We start from the raw sequence: 24739 nt of genomic DNA on the forward strand, positions 1-24739 counted from the left end.
TAATGGTTAGAAAATTGTCCTACTATCCAGAAATTCAAAAAAAGAGGTGGGGGGGGGGGAATTGAAATTATTTTAAGGGACTATTTTTATTTTCAGATTATAGATACAAAGTCCATCAAAGATTTAGAAATATTTTCTTGTAAATTATCAAAACAAGATCTTGCAGCTAATTTGATTACCACTTTGTTTTATATTCCTCCAAATAAATGGAGTAAAGTTAGAGAGGACTTCTTTGAATTTTGTTTATTAAACTCGGCAATTGATGTTCATAATCTTTTTACTTGATGATATTAATTTACATCTAGAATAGAACGATAACTTAACGGTAAAAGACTTATTTTCATTTATGTCAACCGTGGGATTTTCCATTCCAACTCTGACCACCACTCATCAGAAAGGGCATCATTTAGATTTAGGGCTCCTTTTACGAAGTCGCATTAGCAGTTTAATGCGCGTAATAGTGCACGCTAATTTGCCAGCTGCGTTAGCCACTACCGCCTCCTCTTGAGCAGGCGGTAGTTTTTCGGCTAGCGCGGGAGTTAGCGCGCGCTAAAAAGGTGTATGCGATAAAGTCGCTAACGCAGCTTCGTAAAAGGAGCCCTTAATTTCCTTTTCTTCTAAATATCCCTCTATTTCCAATATTAGATTAAATAATGAAACTTGGACAAATATCATCTGGTCGAACCATTTAATATGTAATATTCAAATATCATGGAAAAGAGAGCAATCTGGCACGTACTAGAGAAAGAAAAAAAAAACTATAATCACCAGAAGTTCGTTAAATCCTGTAGAATTTTGGACCCACTTTGATATGCTGTTTAATTTTAAATCAGAGGTAGAATTTAATTTAAACTGGGAAAATTTTAGTAAACATGTATCAGACAAAATTGCACCTTTGAAGAAATGGAAAAAGAGATGCTATATAATCAATGCTTGGTATGATGCTGAATTATTAATAATAATAACAACAGTTTATATACCGCAGTACCGTGAAGTTCTATGCGGTTTAAAAAAGATTAAGCAAAGGTACAAATTAATTGACTTTAAGAGAGGTGGAAGAAAGAGAATAAGACAGGAAATCCATTGTTGAGGAGAAAGAGAATTAATAGGACAAGTTAATCGTTATTGAGGGGAGAGAGTTGAGTGGATCAGTTGTCTAGATGCTTTAGGAACAGGTGGGTTTTTAGACATTTCCTAAATTCCTCATAAGTAGTGGGCGAAAGCAATTGTTCTAGGTCTTTACCCCATGATACTGCTTGGTGTGAGAGAAGGTGTTCATGGTGCTTTTCAGTTTGCAACCTCTCACTGGGGTGGGGGGGAAACGAAGTTGGAAGTTGGACACAAGCTTCTCTTGTGTCTGTTGGCTGAGAAGAAGAAAAGGTCAGTTATGTATTTAGGGGCAAGTCCGTGTAGTGCTTTAAAGCAGAAGCAGGTGAATTTAAACTTTACGCGTGCCTCCATCGGCAGCCAATGCAGCTGCCGGTAGTAGGGTGTCACGTGGTCAGATTTCTTTAGCCCAAAGATCAGTCTGACTGCTGCATTTTGCATCAATTGTAAACTTCGCATATTCTTTTGGGAAATTGCTAAATAGGCAATGTTACAGTAGTCAAGTAGACTTAGTACGAGGGATTGAACCGGGGTTCTGAATGCCGATGTATCGAAATAAGCTTTAATGGATGAGTTTCCAGAGAGTAAAGAATCCCTTTCTGATTAAGGAGTCCACCTGGTCTTTCATGGATAGGCACTGAACCAGAGTTACAAAGATACAGAGTTTATGGTGGGCTGGATAGGGTAACTAAGTTTATTGATACATAGTGGTGTTTTGGTGTCAAGCAGATGTGGTGAAGCAACGAAGAAAGTCGTTTTTTCTGAATTAAGTTTGAGCCTAAAGTTTGTCATCCATTGCTCCATCACGTTTATGGCTTCTGAAGCTTTGGGAATAGTTTCAGAGACAGAATTAGCGAATGGGATGATAAACGTAAAGTCATCTGCATAACTAAAATGTATGCCATGTAGACATGAGGCCATGTAGACATTGAAAAGCAATGGGGATAGTGGAGACCCTTGTGGCACACCGGATGGATTGCTCCAGGTGTCGGAAAGTTCATAATTAAAATTATTAATTCTAAAACATGAGGCACGACAATTAGAGAGAGTTTGGAATAAATCATAGAAGGAAAATTATAAAGTAATATGGAGATCAAAGATAAAAGAATACAAAAGAACAATTAAAGAAAAATGTATTTTCTATTCTAATAAAATAGGACCATCTACAACAAATAGTAAAGAGCTCTTTAAACTGGTGAACACATTATTTGATGTTGACCAGTATAAATGGTCTTCTTCTACTAAAGTACCAACATCCGAGAGCCTAGCCTCCTATTTTAGAACAAAAATCTGTAATTTGAGAATAACCTTTCAGGGACTAGTAGCCACCATCTACCAACATTGACTCCATTACTAGAAGGTGTCGCACCAGTTGATATGAGTTGGAGTCATTTTGAAACTCCTAATTGGCACCAGCTCCTTAAACTTTGTAAAAAAAAATATGTGAAATCCTACTGTCTTAGATAATTGTCCATTAATTATTATGAAATCAGCCCACATTCCTTTTAAAATTAAGCTTTTTGAATGTATTTCATTCTTAATGTGTAATGGAAAGTTCCCTGAAGACTTAGGCCATATTATCATTATCATTACTCCTACAATAATAAACTATAAGGAGTCTATATCAACTATTACTAACTATAGACCTATTGCCAATATTCTGTTCTTTGCTAAACTGATGGTAAATATTGACCTGATGAATTACCTGGAGAAATTTATCATTTTACACAAATCCCAATCAGGATTTCATGTAAATCATAGTACTGAAACAGTTCTAGCTTCCTTAGTGGATTACCATTTTCATGTATTTAGTATTGGGAAGAGTGCATTAATCCTACAGTTTGATCTGAGTAGCACGTTTGATCTGGTTGACCATGATATATTACTCAATTGCCTTGACGCAATTGGAATCTCAAGTCATGTGTTATATTGGTTTGAAGGTTTCTTAAAAAATTGTACCTACCAGATTTATAGTGAAGAAGTTTATTCTCAAGTATGGAGTAATACCTGTGGAGTTCCACAGGGATCTCCATTGTCTCCTCCTCTCTTTAATCTTTATATGGCTTCACTGGATACAGAACTATCAAAGTTGAAATTGCAACTATAGAGCTATGCAGATGATATTAAAATCATTGTTCCTGTTAGCTCACTGTCTCCTGAGACAAAATATTTTATATCATCCATACTTGGTCTCGTAGAACAAAGGGCTATTAAATTCAGAAAAAAAAAGTTTTTTGGGCCAGTCCAACCAATGCAATTCTTTAAAATTGAATGGAAGAGATTGTCCTATTAATACCACCATAACAATTTTAGGAGTCACTGTAGACCAACCTCTAGCCTTTGTTGCCCATACCGATGTCTTAGTTAAAAAGTATTTTATTCCCACTATGGAAACTACGTACAGTACTCTGAAATCGAAGTTTGACTTTGCGTCTTTCAGACTATTAGTGAAGTCTTTGATCTTGAGCTCCTTGGATTACTGTAACATCATTTATCTGGGATCTTATAAGAAAACCATCAAGAGATTGAGAATTATTCAAAATACAGCTAAATGTCTAATCTGTGGTCCAAAAAGTCTGAACATGTCACACTGTATTATATAAAATTACATTGGTTGCCATTGGAGGCTAGAATAGTTTTCAAATTTGCCTGTTTGTGTTATAAAACATTATTAGGCCTTGCACCCACCTATCTTTTAAATCATTTTAATCTACCAATGAACACCCACCATACACGTGGAATTCTTTTGTTTTCATTTCCAGCTTTGAAAGGATGCAAGTTTGAAAGATTCCTTGACAAAACTCTTCTTTCCAAGCTGGTAAATGGAACAAAACTTTAAATGATGATTCTGAATTTCCTTTCATATCAAACATTTAGATGATCATTGAAAACGTATTTATTTGATAAATTTGTTTAATCATCTTGATTATGCATTTCTTATGAAAAAATCCTGATGTATTTTTGCAACTTTTCTTGCTGTGAACCACTCTGAACTGCAAGGTACAGCGGGATACAAAATTAAAGGTTTTTTTTTTTCCCTTCTGTTCCTCCTACCATGATATAGCACTTCTCCCTCCCTTCTATTGTACTGCGTTCTCACTCCCTTCTGTCCCTGGATCCATCTCTCTCTTTTTCCCCTTCCCACTTCTGGACATCATTTCTTTTTCTCCTCCATCCCCATAAGCAACTTCTCTCTCTCTCATTTCCTCTATTGCTGCAAATGGAGTGGGAAGAGAGAAGGATCCAGGGCGTTTCTCTCTCACGCCCTCTACTGCTACATCCTACCTCTCTCTCATCCCCCCGGCCCCTGTGCAACATCTTTTGTTCCTCCCCAACAGCCTTATGCTCCAAATTTCTCCTTCTGTCAGCCCTCTCCAGCACCATGCTGCATCTCTCCTTCGCTTCCTTCCACCATCATATCCAGCATTCCTCCCTCTTGCATCCCTTTCCATCTGCCCCTCCCTTCTCTCTCTACAACATCCAATATTTCTCACTCCCTGTTCTCCACCACCATATCCAACAATTATCCCTCTTTCTTCTTTTCCTCATGTGCATCTTTCCCTCATGCTCCACACACCAATGTCCAACCATTCTCCTTCTCTTCTCTTTCCTTCCCACCCCCAGCCCATAAAGCATGTCTTACATTTGTCTTCAACAGGTCTCTGCCAGTGGTTCCTACATGCTGCCAGTAGCTGACCTGGAAGCCTTCCCTCTGACACAAAACACAAATGCATCAGAGGGAAGGCTTCTGGGTCAGCTACTGGCAGCATTTAGAAACCAGTCCTGACAACCCCCCTTCCTTCCTCCCTCCCTCCCTCACTTACCTGAAGCAGTAGCGGAAGCCGGTGAGCAGAGGAAGCACTGCTTCCAGCCAACCCCAGCAGGACCTTTCCTCTGCAATGTGATGTGGCAGAGGAAAGGCCCTGCTGGGGCTGACTGGAGGCAGCTTGTTTATGACACTTTCTCTGCTCACCGGCTGCCACTACTGCTTCGGGTAAGGGAGGGAGGGGATGAGGTTGTCAGGATCGGCTCTGCTGCTTTGGGAAAGGGAGGGGTGTTGCTAGGGTCAGCTCTGCTGCATCAGGTAGGGGAGGGAGGGGTTGTTAAGACTGGCTGCCTTCTGCTTCAAGGGGCTGGAGGCAGGGAGGGAGATTTGTGGTGGCTGCTGTTGCTTCAGGGCTGGGGTTGTTGGATCAAGAGCACAACTTTAGACATTGTCTTGAGAGTGTGGGAGACAATTTTTTTTTTTTTTGCTGGTTGGTTGAGAGTGCTGATTAGTTGAATACCAATAAACCGAGATTTTACTGTACTTCCATCCCCGCAGGAGCCTGCCAACCTTGTTTCATTCAGCTCTCTAATTCTGCAGAACTTTGTCCAACACTAAAAAATTTTAACCTTTCTTTTTTCTGTCTTGCAGCTCCCAGAACACCACAAGGTAAGTTTTAACAAGTTAATTGATTTTGCTGTGTTCAAAGCAACTGTCTTGGTAGGAGGACAGAGGTTCCACAAGTACTAAGTGTCAACTGTTCCTGCCTATTTCACCAAGAGAATTCCTAATCTTGTAATTAAAAAGAAAATGCTTTCAGGTGGACTTCTTGGGTCACCAGGCCGCCCAGTGGTATAAATTGCTGACTGGATTTATTAAAAAGAAACCAAACACTGGTTTGAGAGACATTTGGAGCATTGAGATTAGGCATCAAATTACTGCGTCTCAATGGCCACGAATTTGGACTTGGAGGATGAGATGTACAATGTCGGCATCTATGAGACACTTGTTTTTTTCTGTTACATAGAGCATTATGGACCCCTGTTCGGTTACAAAAATTGTATAGCTCTAAGTCTAATAGATGTTGGCACTGTCATCTTGAAGCAGGGACATTCTATTGTCCATTTATTATGAATTTTTGGAAATCAATTTGGGACCAAATTAATTGTTTATTAGACAACCCAGTGGCATTATCATATGATACTGTGCTGTTTGGTATGGCAATGAGAGCAAAAAGTCAGATTTCTACAAATAATAACAAATTATTACTTATAATGACTGGAGTTGCCATTCAACAAATTACATATAATTGGAAAAATTGGAGTAGACTAAATTATAATTTCTGGTGGAATTCCTTATGTCATGTTTATAAAATGGAGAGATTTATTGCAATACAGCGGGGATGTTTCAGAAATGTCAAGATGTAGGGGAGCCATTAACAAAATATTGTTCTGATTAGATGACATTTTTTCCCTTAAAGTTACAAGTTCAATTGTGAGGGGAGGAGGGGGGATAATTTTATTATTACATATTGTACAAGGTATTTGATTATATGACAGGAAAGGGTGGGAGATAAGTGCATATTATTTGTACCATTGATGATTATTAAGTGATATATTTATTGTTAATTTGTTTGGACATATTGTCACACTTATTGTAATGTTTGAAAATGAATAAAGAATTTTAAAAAAAAGAAAACGCAGACACTGTATCCATGTGTATGGGGAGCCATAGGCCAGGTGTAGAAAACCTGAATTTTGAGTTAGCTGTTGCTCAAGAAGTGAACCATATTGATTTCCATTAGCCAGAACAAATTATCTTCATTTCTCTTCAGTTACAGTAGTTAAGGGCTACCGAGGAATTATGAAAAACAAATTACATTTGATTTGTAGATTTGTATGCAAATAAACCTATTTTTTCTTTTTGTATATTGAAGGCTTACATCTTTCTCTGGTAAGTTTGAGAAAGACAGAATTTTCTGGGACAAAGAAAAAGTACCTTTCAAAGTGACATACATGACCTGTACAGTAGCTTAAGGAAGCAAAGTCAGACATCCTGCTTAACTGACTTGGGAGAGTGCTAGAGTTGTTCCGAGCACACTAGTATGATGTGTGAGGGCACACTGGTTTATGCAAATTATCCTCCAAGGACAGCACTGGAGCTGATTATGGAGATGGACGTAGCCTGCAGGATGATACTCGATCTGAAAGGATTGTTCAATTTCTGCTTCCTTTTCAAGGGATGAAATTAAACCGATATGTGCCATGGAATCCCAGCGATTATGGATTTAGAGAATAACTTTTCAGTGGCAGATGTTAACAGATCTCCCATGGCTGTCACAGCTGCCATTCTCACTCTGAACTACCTCCTTGACCCTTCATACTGTTCACTAATGAAGGAATAGCTAAGATTTGATTCCACAGAAAATTTGACTGTATATACCCTTTCTATATTATGAACATTTGCATCTTATTTATTGAGACAAAAATGTCAACATTTTCCCCTCCTTCAAATAAATAATCTTACAGGTCACTGGCTCCATTGTTGCTTTTGAATGCCTGTAAACATGACCGGATGTATTGTGGATATATACAGCCAGTGGCGTACCAAGGGGGGGGCGGGAGGGGCGGTCCGCCCCGGGTGCCAGCTCTGAAGGGGTGCTCCCGGCCTTGCCGTTCAGTCCCCCCACATCCCCGAAGGACCGCTCGCCCCACTGACCTTCCTGCACCACCTGTGAAGCAGCAAGCAGCAGGATCGCGAGGTCAGCTATCCCTAAGCTGCTTGGGCGCTGCTTCCTGCGCCGCGGTCCCGCCCCTCCTCTGACGTCAGAGGAGGGGCGGGAACGCGGCGCAGGAAGCAGTGCCTAAGCAGCGCAGGGATAGCTGACGTCGCGATCCTGCTGCGGCTGCTTCATAGGTGGTGCAGGAAGGTCAGTGGGGCGAGCGGTCCTTCGGGGGTGGTGGGGACTGAACGGCAAGGCCGGGAGCATAGGTAGTGCTGCTTCATAGGTGGTGCGGGGAGGCCAGGGGGGCGAGCGGTCCTTCAGGGTGGGGCGGGTGGGCAGGCAGGCAGGCATTAAAGGGGGAGGGGGGGTGACAGGCAGGCAGGCCTTCAAGGGGGGGGACAGGCCTTCGGGGGGGGTGCAGACCTTCAAGGGGGAGGGACAGGCAGGCCTACAAGGGGGTGGGACAGGCCTTCAGGGGGGGTGCAGGCCTTCAAGGGGGGGGACAGGCCTTCAAGGGGGGGACAGGCAGGCAGGTCTTCAAGGTGGGGGGACAGGCCTACAAGGGGGAGGGACAGGCCTTCAAGGGGGGGACAGGCCTACAAGGGGGTGGGCAGGCCTACAAGGGGGTGGGACAGGCCTTCAGGGGGGGTGCAGGACTTCAGGGGGGGTGCAGACTTTCAAGGGGGGGGACAGGCCTTCAAGGGGGGGACAGGCAGGCAGGTCTTCAAGGTGGGGGGACAGGCCTTCAAGGGGGGGACAGGCCTACAAGGGGGTGGGACAGGCCTGCAAGGGGGGACAGGCAGACCTTTAAGGGGGGACAGGCCTTTGGGGGCGACCCTGGTTTAGAAGTACACGGAGGGAATGGGGTGTTCAAAGAGACGTGCATATGCCAAACTTTGGGGGGGGGGATGAAAAAATAATGGGTCTGAAAATAGAGGAGAGGGAGAGAAATGATGGACCATGAGATTTAGGGAGGGAAGGAACTGAAAGGGAGAAAAATTGGACACAAGGGATGGTGTGGAGGAGGGATAGAGATACTGGATAGGAGGGTAATTGGGAAAAGAAAGGAAGAGATGGTGGACTCTGGGGTGGTGGGGAAGGAGGGAGAGATGCAGGATGAAAGGGTAGTTAAGAAAAGGTGGATCTGTGGAGGGAGATGAAAAAAAGGAAAGATACCAGACTTCCTGGGGAGGGAAGGGAAATGGAAAGGGAGGACAGAGTTGGCAGATGGATGGTTAGCACGCAGAAAGAAGAAAGAAGGAGACCCTGGCAAGCAAGTTATCAGAAGAAAACCAGAGCCTTGGACCAACAAGATTTGAAATATAACCAGACAACAAAAGGTAGAAAAATTAATTTTATTTTCTGTTTTGTGATTATAATATGTCAGATTTGAAATGTGTATCCTGACAGAGCTGGTGTTGGACTGCAAACGTGAGCTAGGATTTAACAGAGAGAGGAAAAGTCCTTTTTGTTTCTTTATTTTATTTACACCACAGCGCCAGTGTGGTTAGGAGAAGCCAAAGGGGGTGAAAAAGCTATAAAACCCACCAGGAGTTTTGAAAAAAATCACCCAACTGGGCAGGAAAATCGAATTGAAAAACCAATTCAATAGGCTGAATCGAATCGAAATTTTTTTTCCTGAATCTGGCAGCATTAGTTTGCGCTACTGTCTTAGACTTTAGGACCTGGGATTGGGGAGAGATGGCATCCTCAGTACTTTATAATGCAAGTGAAACGAGGATTTGGTCAGACCTTTGAAGGGTCTGCAGAAAAAAAATATTGTATAGGCCGGGGACATGAAACAGCAGGAAATGGGAACTTTTCTTCCTTCTATTTTTGTGAATGGAAAGGCTGAGGATGTCAGAGAGTTCAGTTAAAATATGTGCTTTATAAGAAAATATAATAATGTGTTTTATAAAGTTTATAGCATAGCTGGCCTACCCAGTGAGTTGTTTCTAGTGGTGGTGGTGGCAGCGTGTCAATGTGTTGAGAGGAAGAGGTGGTCTGGGAAATTCTGCTGAGCAAACTCTGGGCCCATTTCCACCCCCCAGTTAGTCCACTCCACTCAATTGGTTCACACACTGAGTGGGTCTTTGGGTGTTGTGTTGGGATCTCTTCCAGTGGTTTATCAGTATCTCCTTCTGGTCCAAGGAAGGAAACTTTGTTATCCTTAGCATTGACCTACAGAATATGTTTGTAACAGCGCTGCTTGTGTGGCATTAGGCTATGTAGTGATCGAAAGAAAAAAACAGACCTTTGGACATTTTTGCACTATATGGTGGGTGTATGAGGTGATTCACATTTCCTGCACTGCTAAGTCTGTGTGAAGTTACTTTGTGCTGTATTTGACATCTGGCAAGGTGTCTGTTTGAAAGGAAAGATCTAAACTTAAAAATGAAGTGGCCAGAAGTTATGGTAAAAGCAGATAGTGTAGCTGGTTTTAAGAAAGATTTGGACAAATTCCTGGAGGAAAAGTCCATAATCTGTTATTAAGACACGGGGGAAGTGTCTGCTTGCCCTGGATCGGTAGCATGGAATGTTGCTACTCTTTGGGTTTTGACCAGGTATTAGTGTCCTGGATTGGCTACCATGAGAATGGGCTACTGGGCATGATGGACCATTGGTCTGACCCAGTTAGGCTATTCTTATGTTATGTTCTCATCTGTAGGGGCCTTTGTTTTCACTTCTTATTTTAATGTATTTTTTTTCTGGGAACTTATCAGTGTTTTTTATAATGGGAACAAAAATGGAAGAGAATTAATGTGTGTGGGATGAGGGGGTAACTAATTTCTTCAGCTAAATAATTCAATCCACTTCAAACAGACATAGGAGAACTCACGCACCATTCACACACCCTCCAACCAAAAACGTCAAAAGAAAAAAACTGTTCGACAACCTCCTAGCCATTCGAGCTGCAACACTCGACCCCCAACCCTACAACCAATTGACATCGACCACATAGAAATAAAAACCCTTCTATTCAAAAAACACATAAAACCGAACTAACACAATCAGAACTGTCCCAAGCATCACCTGCAACTACTCCATATGTACTTCTGATGTCATGACAATTCAGACATAATTTATGTTATGTTATGTTTGGAATATAAGAAAATTTTCACTGCCTGTTTCTATTCTGACCATTTATTCCATTTCATGGTCATTACAAAAAATATTTTTTTACATGGGGGGGGGGGGGTGTCAAAAAATTATGGGCCCTGGGTGCCACATACCCTAAGTACGCCACTGTATACAGCAAGACTATTTTCAAAGAGAAAAAGGCATTGGGTAATTCCCGGGCTCAGACGTGGGACAGATGTGTGTGAGATGCATCTTAGGCATATCTGGCAAGTGTGAATGATATCTTAGACACTGTGAGAGGTGTAATGATTGTAATGGGTTAAGCGGTCCTGGGTGTGGCCCCTGTGGCCCCACTTCAGACTAGAGAGTTGCACAGGGACAGAAATTCCACCCATCCCCGTCAGGATCCTCTCCGTCCCCACCCATCCCCGCCCGTCCCCATAAAAAGCAGCAATTACTTCTGACAGGATCATCAATTCCACAGTCTTTTGTGTTTGTGCTGCTGTTTTCCTTGTGGAATCTCTCTGGTGGAACCCTTTTTTTGTTTTCTGTTCAGGTAATTAACTTATTAAACCCCTCTTTTACTAAGGCTAACGTATCCATTATATTATATGGCCGAACCCTGCTTCCAAAGCCTTCCATCCCCATGGGAGTCCCGTTGGCTAGAGGGGGGTCCCCATGGGAATCCCGTGGGCCAGAGGGGGGTCCCTGTGGGAGTCCCGTGGATTAGGGGGGGATTCCCGCGATCCACGATCCTGTGCAGACCTCTATACTTCAGACTGCAGCTCCATGTTATCTTTTCCTTTGCAGCTGGTTTGGAGCATCTCAGACATATCGCTGCCCTTTTTCACTCTGAAGCGACTCAAATGTAAGATGCATATGACCAGGTTACAGTACCTCTTAGACAGAATGGTGCATCTCCACATTCAAAATGTAAAGGTTATTGCACTCCTACATGTTAACATTAGAAGCTAGGTTCTGCTGATTACAGTACCACACTATAAAATTTACTTTGTGCTGATACTGTTTGTCTTGTATATTCAATAAGTATTCACTTATGGTAATGCTTTAAAAAAATTCCATGCTATTAACCAGCTTAGTGTTGGTTCCAAGAGCACACCCTTTGTGGTTCAGCAGAGTACCATCATGCAAGGCCAAGAAAAAAAAAAATCAAACGTGATAAATAAAAATATAGTTTTCAATTTTTATTGGATCATCTGGACACAAAATCATACAGCAGCTTTGTGGTATTTCTTTCTTGAATAATTAGGGAATGTGGATAATAAGGAACCGTCACACAGGATTCTGTAACTGAGAATACTCTGCATGCCAAAATGACAAGTTTTCAACCAACGGGTAGTGAAAAACTAAATATTCTCTTTTTAAAGCCCACTAATTGCAGATATATTGTCCTTTTAAGACAATTTTAACATGTTCAGTCTGGGATACACAGATAGGCTAACTGAGTAGGGAAAGTTGACCAATACCACATACTACAATCAGAGCAGGGAGCTCCTATCAGACATGTTGGGGTAAATATCTCATATGCAGTAAACACTATAAACCATGAGGCAGATCTGAGAAATATTTTTTAAAAGTGCTCCAGCTGAGGTGAAACATGCCAATGGAACATCATATCACCTCAAGGTTTTGATCCAGTCCTGGTTCACTACCACCCAACTCTTAACAGCATGTGGTCCCTGTGCTCAAGTTCTTCCAGGCTGCATGGGACTGGACTCTATGACCTGTGACATTAAATTACCAGTATTATTGGAGTCTATCCAATTTCTATCTCTAAAGGCAGGTAACATTTTCAAGGTAAGCTCCATCTCAACACCACCAACATATATGGTCCATCTGAGGACATGTAGAGATTCTCAGTGTGGGAGACATAAAAATAAATACCTTCTATACATAAAGATGTACTCAGTATAGAAGGGAGTGAGGACAATACGTAGTGAAACATACAAACTACAAGATTCAATAAGAACAGCTCTAAAGGCTTTGCTGTCCAAATTATTATTACAGTTGGATTTGCAGAGTTACAAAAGGGATCTATGCAGTGGGACAAAAGTACTTCAATTACACCATCTTTAGCATGAAATGCTGTCTTTCTTTAGGTACCTGAATATATCAGGTGAATTCACAAATGTATGATATTCCGATTCCTCTTGCATCCATCTAAATGCAATGTGCATGTTCTCCTCCTTGCATTGCTTTTCCATTTCAATACACCACAAAGTGGAAGGCTCTAAACTAAAATGGGGGAAAGCATTAAAAGACTGACTGCTTAAAGATGTTTACAGATCATTGACCAGCTCTCACACTTTGCAGTTACCAGAATACTCCAGGGCAACTAGGACCACATTTTTAGTGTTAACTAAATAAGTAACAAATGTCTACAACTCCAGAATCCAATTTTTAATTGCAATTTTAAGTACATCCTTTGATTATTAACGGCTGTGGACAAAGCCCAGAATCACCCTTGAAGGTGTTCTGCTATGTCAGAATGCAGCCCTGCACAAGTAAAGCAAACATATGAAGCAAAGGCCTGGGGCACACATATACCAAAAATACCCCTCCCACACACAGTGGTATGGGGCCCCTGCACACAATATCGACCGAAAATAAAAAGGCATCACTTGTACTGTATTGGAAAAAAAAACCTAAAAGCTCCTAAAAATAAAGTTATTTGAAAAGGATTTCCTGATTCTTTACGGTTTTGGGTTGTTGTTTTTTTTTTTTTACATGATCATGGATCTGGTCATCATCAGATCCTCCACTAACAAATCCTGCTGAGAATGCCATTGGGGATTCATTACTCCAGCCTTCTGAGATTCCCAGCACTGTTCCTTATTCAGGCCAGGATTTGTCGATACCTCATGTGCAGTTGTTATATATATATCTAGGGAGGTGGCATACCATGAACAAAACTCAACCGGATAGTATTCACCAAGATACAACTCTGCTGTTAAATTCATAACATAGAAACTGCTTATTTTTAAGCAAGTAGCTTTTCTTTAAGATACTACTGTGTAAGAAAAAAACACACTGGTCTAAAAAAAATAACCCAACAGATTACAGAGTAATGCAAATCAGTGCATGCATCCGGAAGCTCAATGTTTCCATTGCCCTGGCCCTTACCGACCCCTTTAAGCCTGCAGCTATTGCACTTGGAATGTGGATGTTAGAAGAGACCAACTCAAGTCCCTGACACTACAACAAACAGATTTGAATGCATAATGCCTGGGGCATAACCCTAAAGCTAGTCAAAACAGGAGATCAACATCTCTCACAGAGGTTCTGGTCAATCTTCTCCAGTTATCCCAACACACAAGAACAAAACAAAAGAGACAAATATTTAAAAAAAATAAAAGACTTTGGGTTTTCCAGTTTCTTTTGCTACATATTCAGGAATGTGACAGAGCTTGTGGGGTGAAGGAGCAGATAACTGCAAGCCTGTGTTTTATCCTATCCAGTAATGCTATGTATGGGGATGTTAGAGCCAGTCCGACACTGTGGTATCCCAAATGAAGCCTCAGTCACATGCTGTTCTTGCAAAGCTTGTGATTTGGCATGACGTGCCCCCCGCTTTCACAAGAGGCAGCCGCAGGGAATACAGGATTTTTTTTTCCCTTTTAAGTGTTGAAAATGCAGCAAGTTAATGCTACAGTTGAAGGCAGAAGAAGGGAATGAATCCACAATAAAACAGGAAATATAACAGCTGTAGGAGGTTTAACGGCACAGGACAGGAGCAAAATGTAGAGCACAAGCCTGATCGATTACATGCCAATGAGTGAGGAATGAAACAAGTTCTTTCAGGGGCTAAGGCTGCTTTTCCTGTAACCTTTTCCTTTAGTGTATCTTTCTGCAATTGTGGTATTGGAAAGGACAATTCAGGACTCTGCCAGCGTCTCTCTCATCTCATTCAGTAAGTTTTCCAGCAGTGTTGCTTCACTGCACTTCCCATCTATGGACACAGAATTTTCACCCTTCAAAACAAAGCAGAACATTTTCCTCATGAAAACCTACTTTTGCTGCATATTGTGTGAAGTTTATCAAACAGCAGGCCCCATCCTCTTTAGTGTTTCATACCAAAGGAGGGATTCAATAACCACAAATACAGTTGCTTGGGCCTCACCTTTTTAACCAGCAAGCAAACATGGTGACCTTGAATAGAACGACTGTACATAGATGCGCAAGAGTCTACCCGCTCAACAACTGCAATTTAAAAACAGTACATTTTATTGCGTGTGCACACACATACACAAAAACTCCTCTCCCTGTAGTCCTGTCCTTGCTATAAAGGTTACTTACCTGAGAAGTGATGGTGGAAGCAAATCTTTGCCAGGAGGTGCTGGAAAGAGATGGTGACACCATCCACTTTTAAGGAACTTGCCTTCAGCTCTCCTGATTCCAGCAATTTAGCAAATGCATCACTGAAAACAGGGAAACAGGTGCATCTTTTTAAAAAAAAACTCTTAAGAATGTAAGTAGAGCATACAAATTTTAAAGCTTTGTTTTTGACGATCTGTCTACACATACAGCCCCACAAACTAAGCTTACCGATTGTGTACTGATCGGTTTGTGACCCCTTTGCGACCCGATTTTCCTCCGACCCGATTCACTAACCTCTGTACCGATCATCCTCTGATCCGATCCGCACATGCAAATGAGGGAGAACAGCATGCAAAGTAGAAAGGACGTGATTCACAAAACAAAAATCTGTAACACCGACTGGGCTGGCCAATCAACAAGAAGCGACTGCTGGGGACCACTCGCTCATGGCTTTTCAGACTCCATTCTGCTGCTCTTGCCCCGACTCTCCTCTCGCTGCCCTGCTCTCTGTTCCTCTTGCCGTCCCAACTCGCTGCCCTGCTCTCTGCTCTTCTTGCACCACAACTCTCCTGCCCTTCCCCACATTGCAAGCCCGCGATTTTAACCCACAGGTTTAAAGCAGGTTAAAATTATTGGCTCATGAAGAAGTTGAGGTTTAGCAAAAAAAAAAAAAAGTTTCCAGCTCTGCTGGGCACGGAGGGCCAGCGCATGCGCAGACCATCTACAAGCAAAGTAGATGGTCTACGCATGCGTCGGGATCACTGGAGAGCGATCTGTGTGGTCGGTTCCTCCGATCGCCCACATTTGCATCCTGACCCGTTGTGGATCAGTCGGCCTGCGGATCAGCCATGGATCGGGCACGTTAGTGAATCTAGGACTTAGTGCCCCAGACCTATTACGAAGTTAAGGGGACACAGGCAAAATATTTACTTACTTCAACTTATTAATTCCTATATTGAAAAGTATTACTTCAGGCAACTAACATGCATAGCAAACTGCAAACAAATTAAAAGCAAACATTTCTACAAAATGAACAAAAAAAGAAAAAATTATTGACATATGTATAGTTATACAAACTACTTAAACAAATTTTGCTAGCCTGAATTTTAAATCAAAGAACTCTATCAACATTTTTTTTTAAATGTATAAAAATATATATTTAAAATATTCAGTCATACATTCATATTTTTATGAAAAATTCAAAGTATTTCTTTGCCTACAGTAAAACTTTGGGGTTTTACTGTAGTAATTGCTAAATTTCAGTTTAGATAAATGCCATAGTTTAAATCTTGTTTTTTTCCCGGATGAAATTGATCAGGCAGCTAAAGCCTTTTCTGTCAAAATCTAATCTAATTAAAGGGTTCATGCACTGATCTCCAGTTGACTGGAGCCTAATTAGTCCAGAATACTGCTGTGAAGCTGGTTACTGAAAAGAAAAAAATGTGATAGTGTATCACCAATTTTGATTGATCTTCATTGGCTGCCTATTAATGCTAGAGTTTAAGTTTTCCTATCTCGTATATGCTTTTCAATTGGGTCTACCTAAATATTTGGCAGATAAATTAAGGGGGAAATTCTAAAACTAGCATCTAAACTTAGGCGCTGGTAGGCGCCCTACCGACACTTAAATTAATTGAAAAACGCCTTTAGAAACAGCAAGGTTGAGGCGCCTACCAGTGCCTAAATAAAAGGAGCCAGAATCGCACCTATGTAGGCACTTTAGGCAACCGAATGCCAAAGTATGCATGGCCCATGCTGGAAATAGTGTTAGGTGGCCTAAGCGTCTACATAGGCACGATTCTAAAGTTTAGGAGAAAAAAAGCAAAACTAAACAAAACAAAAAAACAGAAACCACAAACACTTAGAAAACATGTGGAGATAAAACACTAAGCCCAATGAAGGCTGCCTAAAGGGAACAGAGCTCAGAGCAATAAAACCCCTAGTCTGAGAGGAATAAGATGACTCAGAAGGTGCAGTCTGGTATTAAAAACCCACAATGACCAAGATGTGAAATATTTCATTTGAACTACAGACAGGAAGCTTTAGGTACATATTTCCGGGCTCAGCACACACCTAGGAAGGAAAATGCAAGCACTGAACTATTGAAGTCAAATGCAGTATGAAGTGTCTTAAGTGATGTGCAAGCTCTCACCTATAGCAAGGCGTTGTGATCATGTAGGAAGTACAGCTGAAATGCAATTTGAAATCTAGTTTTTCATGGGATGATCCTTCATCGTCCTGAAACAGATCAAGCGAAACTCCATTAAGAGAATGGCCTTGAAACACCTTCACCTAACCCAGCTGGCATGGGCAACAATTAAATTAACAAAAGATGCTGCTTTCCTTTTGTTTTTGTTTTTTGTAATGAAGGGCACTCAGTAAAATTAGTAAACCTTAATAAACCTTTTGGGAAACCTACCATCATGTCTCCAGCATGCCTGGGAACAATCAGATTAGCAAAGAGTGTCACTATGAGTGAAATCATAAGCTAGGACTACTGCACCATGGAAAATGAAATCATCATGCCCATGGTTTCTCCCAAAACAGCAAGGAAATAAACAGATCATCATGTTAAACTATCCACCAATATTTTCTGTAAGGGCTTTTGGACATTTGCTGCAAAGCAGAGACTATGCAGCTCTTACTTTGACTATGAAGGATAATGTTCCTTTCAATTTCTGAGGCATGACAATGTTCTGGATAGTGAACACAAACCGAGCCTCGTTAGAGATTCCTGCAGAGGGGAAAACAGAAGAAACGAAACCAGCATATTAAAAATGTGAAAAGAACCTGCCTCCTTTCTCCCAAACTCTGTTTCTGCTCATTCAATCAGCTTGCACCCAAATGCAATGACAAAATCAAGACCTCCCAACTCCCATAACAATTTAGTTCCAGAGATTTCTCACAAATATTTCTTTCACTGCTATTTCTACCACTGACAGTTCCTTCCTACTAAACAAAAAAAAAAAAGACAAAAAAAGAGGACATATGACCCTGCCCATACTCTACCCAAACTCCATTCATTTTCCTTGGTCTCTTCTCATTCTTGTACCCTTTAAGTGCTTCTCTCCCTCCCTCCAACCCTCCTTTCCCATGGTGCCTTTCTCTCTCTCTCTCTACATCCAACCCCCCTTCTCCTGTAGATGCTTCTTTCTCCCTCTCCTTCCAACCACCAACCTCCCCCTTGTGTGTCCCTCTCTCCCCTCCAGCACTACCCTAACTCCATGCTCTTTTCTCCAGTACTCTCTCCTTCCCATAATGCTTCTCTAGCCCTCCCTCCATTCTGTTCTCCAGCCCTCCCTCCCCTCCTTCTTCCAATGCTGCTTCACCTCACGACCTCTCTAGCTCCTGACTCCCCTACCTATCTACTCCCTGGCCACTGTAATTCAATCTTCAGGCAGCCAGCAACAGCAGCAAGGTGAGCCCGCCACTGGCCTTCCTCAAAAGCTGCTTCTCTGCAGCAACTTCCTGTTCCCATGTAGGTGGAATCTGCAGAGAGGCAGCTTCCAGGGCAGGCCAAAGGCAGCAAGCTTATCTTGTTGCTGCTGCTGGCTGCCCGAATACTGAATTACAGCGGCCGGGGAGCAGGTAGGTGGGGAATTGGGAGAGCTGGCTAAACTCGGACTCCCTCTTTAAAAAAAGTCTGGATACCCAGACATGTCTGGATTTTCCAGGATGTACAATAACCCTACTCCTAAAGCTAATGTATCCATATTCACCACCATATGTAACTTTAATTAAATATTACTTTCTTGCAGTATAAAATCAGTTCTATTTGTTGCAAAAACAAACAAAACAAAAAAACTAGAATTTTCCAGAATGTGCACTCAAAGAGTTCCAACAACTGAATAAGCAAGTGTTCAGTCTTCCATTATCATTCTGAACAGCATATATTCACCTTATGCATCAATGTCCACTGTCTACATGGAAAGAAAAATTGTCTGCTATTATAACTTGTTTACAGAAAACTTATCAATTATGTGCACTACAGATAAACTCATTCATTCCTGCAGCAAGGTCTAGAGCCGATGCAAGCTCCAGGCTTCTGTATATACCTCCTACTGTCCCACTGGCCTTACCAGGAGGCAACTGGAATGGAACTGGGATACCATCATGTACGGATACTCCATCTGGTCGCATCATTTTAGTGTTGAGCGAGTCCAGAACATTAAGCTCCATGTTCTTTACAGAGCTACTGCTAAGGTTTTCCAGGATGATGGAGACAGTGACTTGGCTTTCCTTCTGAAGTTCACCCTGAATGTCATATGTCTGTGATAGAGATAGAAAATGGGCACTTGATAAGCCGCTATTTTGATGGGACCATTACTACTGAAAAATGGATCTGGGTTAACAGTGCATGTCATCAGCTGGCCTTGCACTGGACAACACAGTATACTTTGCCCATAAACCCCTTTGGGCTGAAAAAGTAATCTCAAATAACTGCTGACCATCCAAATGGTGTAGATTTTATGTGTGCGATATGGAAACTGCATAGTTGTATGCCAGGGGTGTCCAACCTTTTGGCTTCCCTGGACCACATTAGCCGAAAAAAATGTTTCTGGGGCTGCACAAATGCGCAAACGCTGCAGCAAGACAGAGGAGGGAGCCGGCAAGACGGTAAACATCCGGGGGCAGCAGAGGAAAATACTGTATCGCCCTTGACCAGGGCCGCACAAAATACTTCACGGGGCCGCAGGATGGACACCCCTGTTGTCAATGGGCCAAATGGGATCGGCACATGGGATCTATTCACAGGGCAAAGGTAGGGGAGGGACATTAAGGTGGGCAGACTAGATGGGCCGTGGGCCCTTATCTGCCGTCTATTTCTATGTTTCTATGTTTCTATGTATACGGTATATAAATTTTTCAATAAATAAATAAGTACAATCTGTGATTTATAATACATCAGTGTGTTCTGTACTGTTATTGTGCACTCACCATTTTAATGTAAGAATTCTCGGCAAGGAGGCAATAGCTGGACATGGGCTGAAAAACAAGACAGTTGGTTTAGAAGTCAGAACTGTTAAGGAGAAATTAGGTTCTTACCTGCTAATTTACTTTCTTTTAGCTTCTCCAGACCAGTAGAGGTTAACTTTACGAATGGGTATATATCTAATCATGACCAGCAGGTGGAGACTGAAAACAAAACTTTGGGACAGTATATCCTAGCCCCTCCTCTCTATTTCCCTCAGTCTGCCGAATAGCCAAGCAGAACCAAGAACTGGAAAACAACAGAGAGAAAAAACAATACTCCGAAAGGAGTAACAAATAACATACCCAAAATGCTGTTGGAAAATGCAGAGGAGAAATTCCCGAAGGAAGAATGTCCCCACAGCTCGCCAGCTAAGCCAGCCGAGCCACAGCCGCTGTTCTTCACTTCTCCCCGGCCCTAGAAAAATACTAGAACCCGCAGCAAAAACCAAAAACTGCCCGCGCAACAGCCCCAACAACAACAACAACAGACAGGGTGGGGACCTCTACTGGTCTGGAGAAGCTAAAAGAAAGTAAATTAGCAGGTAAGAACCTAATTTCTCCTTCTTTAGCACTCTCCAGACCAGTAGAGGTTAACTTTACGAATGGGACGTACCAAAGCAGTCCCTCTCACGGGCGGGACCCCCGAAGGGCCGATACCAGTACACGCTCACCGAACACCGCGTCCCGACACGCCTGCACATCAACCCGATAATGACGAACAAAGGAATGCAAGGAGGACCAAACCGCAGCCTTACAAATATCCACTGGAGGCACGAGCGACGACTCAGCCCAAGAAGCCGCCTGACCCCGAGTGGAATGAGCCTTGAGAAACTCCGGAACAGGCTGCTGTTTCAGAAGATAAGCGGAAGCAATCGTCTCCTTGATCCAGCGCGCAATAGTAGCCTTAGAAGCGCCAGCTCCCCGACGAGGACCCGCCAGGAGGACAAAGAGATGATCGGACTTCCGGAATTCCTGGGTCCGCTGCACATAAGAGCGAAGGACCTGACCGACATCCAACTTGCGCAGCTGCCGTTGCTCAGAAGAGCCCTCCCGACCACCCAAGACCGGGAGAACCACCGATTGATTGACATGAAAAGGAGAAACAACCTTCGGCAGAAAGGAAGGAACAGGCCGCAAGACGACCCGCTCCCTAGAAAACTCCAAGAAGGGAGCCCTACAAGAGAAAGCCTGCAGCTCAGAAACACGCCTAGCAGAAGTAATGGCCACCAAAAAGACCGCCTTCAAAGTAAGGTCCTTCAAAGAACAGTCGTCCAAGGGCTCGAAAGGCGGACGCACCAAAACAGAGAGAACCAGATTAAGATCCCAAGAGGGAACCGAGGGCCGTAGGGGAGGCCTAAGCAACTTGGCCGCCCGCAAAAACCGAATCACATCAGGAAGAGCCGATAAACGCTGACCTGACACCAACCCTCGAAAAGCCGACAGGGCCGCAAGATGAACCCGGAGAGAAGACCAAGCCAGGCCTCTATCCAGGCCATCCTGCAAGAACTCCAGAATGTTAGGCAGAGAAGCGCGAAAAGAGGTCACTCCCCGCGCCCGACACCATTCCTCAAAGAGACGCCAAACCCGCACATAAGCCCGAGAGGTAGAAAGCCTCCGGGACCCCAACAGTGTAGAGATCACCTTGTCTGAATATCCCTTCTTGCTAAGGCGACCCCTTTCAAGAGCCACGCCGTAAGACAGAAGGGAGACGGGTCGAACATGGGAATGGGACCCTGCATCAGAAGGTCGTCCGAGAGAGGCAGAGGAAGAGGATCCGCTACCAGGTGCCTCACCAGATCCGCATACCACGGACGGCGAGGCCAATCCGGCGCCACCAGCACCACCAAACCCGGATGGTGAACAATGCGAAGAAGCACCCTGCCCACCAGCGGCCAAGGAGGGAACACATACAACAGCCCCTCCATTGGCCACTGCTGGACCAGAGCATCCAGACCCTCGGCCAGACCGTCCCTGCGACGACTGAAGAAGCGGGGCACTTTGGCGTTGCCACCCGTGGCCATCAGGTCCATCAGGGGCTGCCCCCAAGCCTGCACTATCAACTGAAACGCCTCGGCGCCGAGACACCACTCTCCTGGATCTAGGAAGTGACGACTGAGGAAGTCTGCCTGAACATTTTCTACCCCGGCTATATGAGAGGCCGAGAGGTCCAGCAGATGGGATTCCGCCCAAAACCTGAGCAGAGCCGCCTCCTGCGCCACCTGAGTGCTCTTGGTGCCCCCCTGACGATTGACATAAGCCACCGCCGTGGCATTGTCCGACAGCACTCTGACCGACTTGCCCAGCAACAGGGAGTGGAAAGCCAACAGCGCCAGACGGACCGCTCTGGTCTCCAACACGTTGATCGACCAGGCGGCCTCCTCCGCGGACCAGGTGCCCTGAGCTGAGTGACCCAAACACTGAGCCCCCCAACCCAGGAGACTCGCATCCGTCAGGAGCACCGTCCACTGCGGGAGATCCAGACCCACCCCCTGAACTAGGTGAGGGGTCTGGAGCCACCAACGCAGACTGCAGCGCGCCAAGCCTCGCAGGGGAACCGGAACATCCATCCCGTGCCTCTGGGGAGACCACCTCCGGAGCAGAGCATACTGGAGAGGACGCATGTGGGCCCGCGCCCACCTCACCACGTCCAGGGACGCCGCCATCGACCCCAAGACCTGGAGGAAATCTCGCGCCCGAGGACACCGGGACGCCAAAAGCAGGCGAATCTGAGATTGCAATTTGCTCACCCGGCCCTCTGGGAGGAAGACCTTCCCCAAGGAGGTGTCGAACAGCACCCCTAGGTACTCCAGACGCTGAGCCGGGACCAACCGACTCTTGGAAAGGTTGACCACCCAGCCCAGCGACCGGAGAAACTCCACCACCCGAGCAGTAACCCGGGAGCTTTCCTGCAACGACTTTGCCCGAATTAACCAGTCGTCCAGGTAGGGGTGTACCAGGATACCCTCCGACCGCAAGGCTGCCGCGACGACCACCAACACCTTGGTGAACGTCCGAGGAGCCGTGGCCAGCCCAAAGGGAAGCGCACAGAACTGAAAGTGCCGACCCAAGATCGCAAAGCGCAGGAAACGCTGATGAGAGGCCCGAATGGGAACATGCAAGTAGGCCTCCGTCAGATCGAGAGAAGTGAGAAACTCCCCCGGCTGAACCGCCAGAATGACCGACCGCAGAGTTTCCATACGGAAAGAGGAAATCTTGAGAGCCCTGTTGACCCCTTTTAAATCGAGGATGGGCCGAAAAGTCCCCTCCTTTTTGGGCACCACAAAGTAAATGGAGTACCTGCCCGTGCCCCACTCCGGAGGGGGCACCGGAACAACTGCCCTGAGATCTAGCAAGCGCTGAAGGGTCTGGCGAAAAGCCTGCGTCTTCCCCGGAGTCTGACACGGAGAAGCGAGGAAAAAATCCGGCAGAGAGCGGGCGAACTCCAGGGCATAACCGTCCCGCACCACCTCCAGGACCCACTGATCGGACGTGATCTCGGCCCATTTGGGGAAAAATTCGCGCAGCCGAGCCCCCACCGGAACCAAAGGGGGCGCCGGCAAGGCGTCATTGTGCAGGACGGGAAGCGGGGGAACCGGCGGAGGGATTCCCTGCCCCCCGACGGGCCCCCCGAAAGGGCTGCATGCGCTGGAAGAACCGACCCCGGGAAAATCCCGGAGACTGGAAAGAAGCAGCCCCACGCCCAGGGCGATACTTGCGAAAATCCCGCAAACGCCCCCGGGCCGCACCCCCCCGAGACGCCGGGCGGGCACGGTCCTCCGGCAGACGGGGAACTTTCGAGTCCGACAGAGTCTGAATCAACTTATCCAAGTCCTCTCCAAACAAAAACGACCCCCGAAAGGGAAATTTAGTAAGCTTAGCTTTGGACGCAGCATCCGCCGCCCAAGCGCGCAGCCACAACACACGCCTTGCGGCCACGCCAAAAGCCATAGACTTAGCCGATATCCGCACCAAGTCATATAGCGCATCTGAGAGGAATGAGGCCGCTATCTCAATCTTCGCAACCTCCTGATCCACCAGAGACCAGTCGTCAGACTCTCGATCCAAGACCCGCTCCGCCCACCGAAACACGGCGCGAGCGACCAGTCCCCCACAAATAGCCGCCTGGACCCCAAAGGCAGAGACCTGAAAATTTTGCTTAAGGATGCTCTCCAATTTGCGCTCCTCAGGGTCCCGCAAGGCAGAACCGCCCTCAACAGGCACGGTATGCCGCTTGGAAATTGCCGAGACCACCGCATCCACGACCGGCGAAGCTAACGTAGCCCGATCCCCTTCAGGAATGGGATACAGGCGAGCCATGCTGCGCGCCAGCCGAAACGGCGTCTCCGGCGTTTTCCACTGCTCCAGAATAATATCCCGAATATCCTGATGCATAGGAAAAGAGCGGGAAACGGAACGGATCCCCCGTAACAGGGGGTCCCCCACACGCGGAGTCTCCGGCGGCGCGTCCTCAAAACGCAAAACCGTAGAAACCTGTTGAATAAGGTCAGGCAGCTCATCTTTCTGAAAAAGGCGCACCACGGACGCCTCGTCACTGGAGAACGGGAAATCCGACAACCCGCCGCCAGCTTCCGTCCCCTCCAGAGAGTCCTGGAACTCCTCAGAAGGGTCCAGGTCCTCCTCCAGACCGACCCGTTCCTCCGACCACAAATTCTCGTCCCACGACACCCGCGGACGCTTGGACAAGGGAGGCGGCGGAGGGGACGTCACGCCAGACGAAAGAGGCAAAG

General features: G+C 44.9%; 2 protein-coding genes across 11 annotated transcripts in view; one reads left to right on the forward strand and one right to left on the reverse strand.

The window, feature by feature from the left end:
• Positions 1 to 7371, forward strand: part of IZUMO4 (IZUMO family member 4) — a 45350-nt gene extending 37979 nt beyond the window's left edge. For 6 of the 9 annotated variants that reach the window (XM_033956083.1, XM_033956087.1, XM_033956086.1 and 3 more), the window contains 2 exons: positions 5525 to 5542; positions 6810 to 7371. In XM_033956083.1, coding sequence (XP_033811974.1) covers positions 5525 to 5542; positions 6810 to 6909 — 118 coding nt within the window. In that variant the 3' untranslated portion in view covers positions 6910 to 7371. The remainder of the gene's footprint in view (positions 1 to 5524; positions 5543 to 6809) is intronic. The other 3 variants (XM_033956084.1, XM_033956090.1, XM_033956088.1) reach the window with 1 other exon arrangement.
• Positions 7372 to 11869: 4498 nt separating this feature from the next.
• AP3D1 (adaptor related protein complex 3 subunit delta 1) overlaps positions 11870 to 24739 on the reverse strand; it is a 136953-nt gene continuing 124083 nt past the window's right edge. For both annotated transcript variants that reach the window (XM_033954609.1, XM_033954610.1), the window contains 7 exons: positions 19956 to 20003; positions 19097 to 19286; positions 17663 to 17751; positions 17170 to 17255; positions 14997 to 15118; positions 14821 to 14900; positions 11870 to 14671 (listed from right to left, as the gene is read on the reverse strand). In XM_033954609.1, the coding sequence (XP_033810500.1) occupies positions 14576 to 14671; positions 14821 to 14900; positions 14997 to 15118; positions 17170 to 17255; positions 17663 to 17751; positions 19097 to 19286; positions 19956 to 20003 (711 nt within the window). In that variant the 3' untranslated portion in view covers positions 11870 to 14575. The remainder of the gene's footprint in view (positions 14672 to 14820; positions 14901 to 14996; positions 15119 to 17169; positions 17256 to 17662; positions 17752 to 19096; positions 19287 to 19955; positions 20004 to 24739) is intronic.

This window comes from Geotrypetes seraphini, chromosome 8, assembly GCF_902459505.1.
Source record: "Geotrypetes seraphini chromosome 8, aGeoSer1.1, whole genome shotgun sequence".
In the NCBI taxonomy this organism is placed as follows: domain Eukaryota; kingdom Metazoa; phylum Chordata; class Amphibia; order Gymnophiona; family Dermophiidae; genus Geotrypetes; species Geotrypetes seraphini.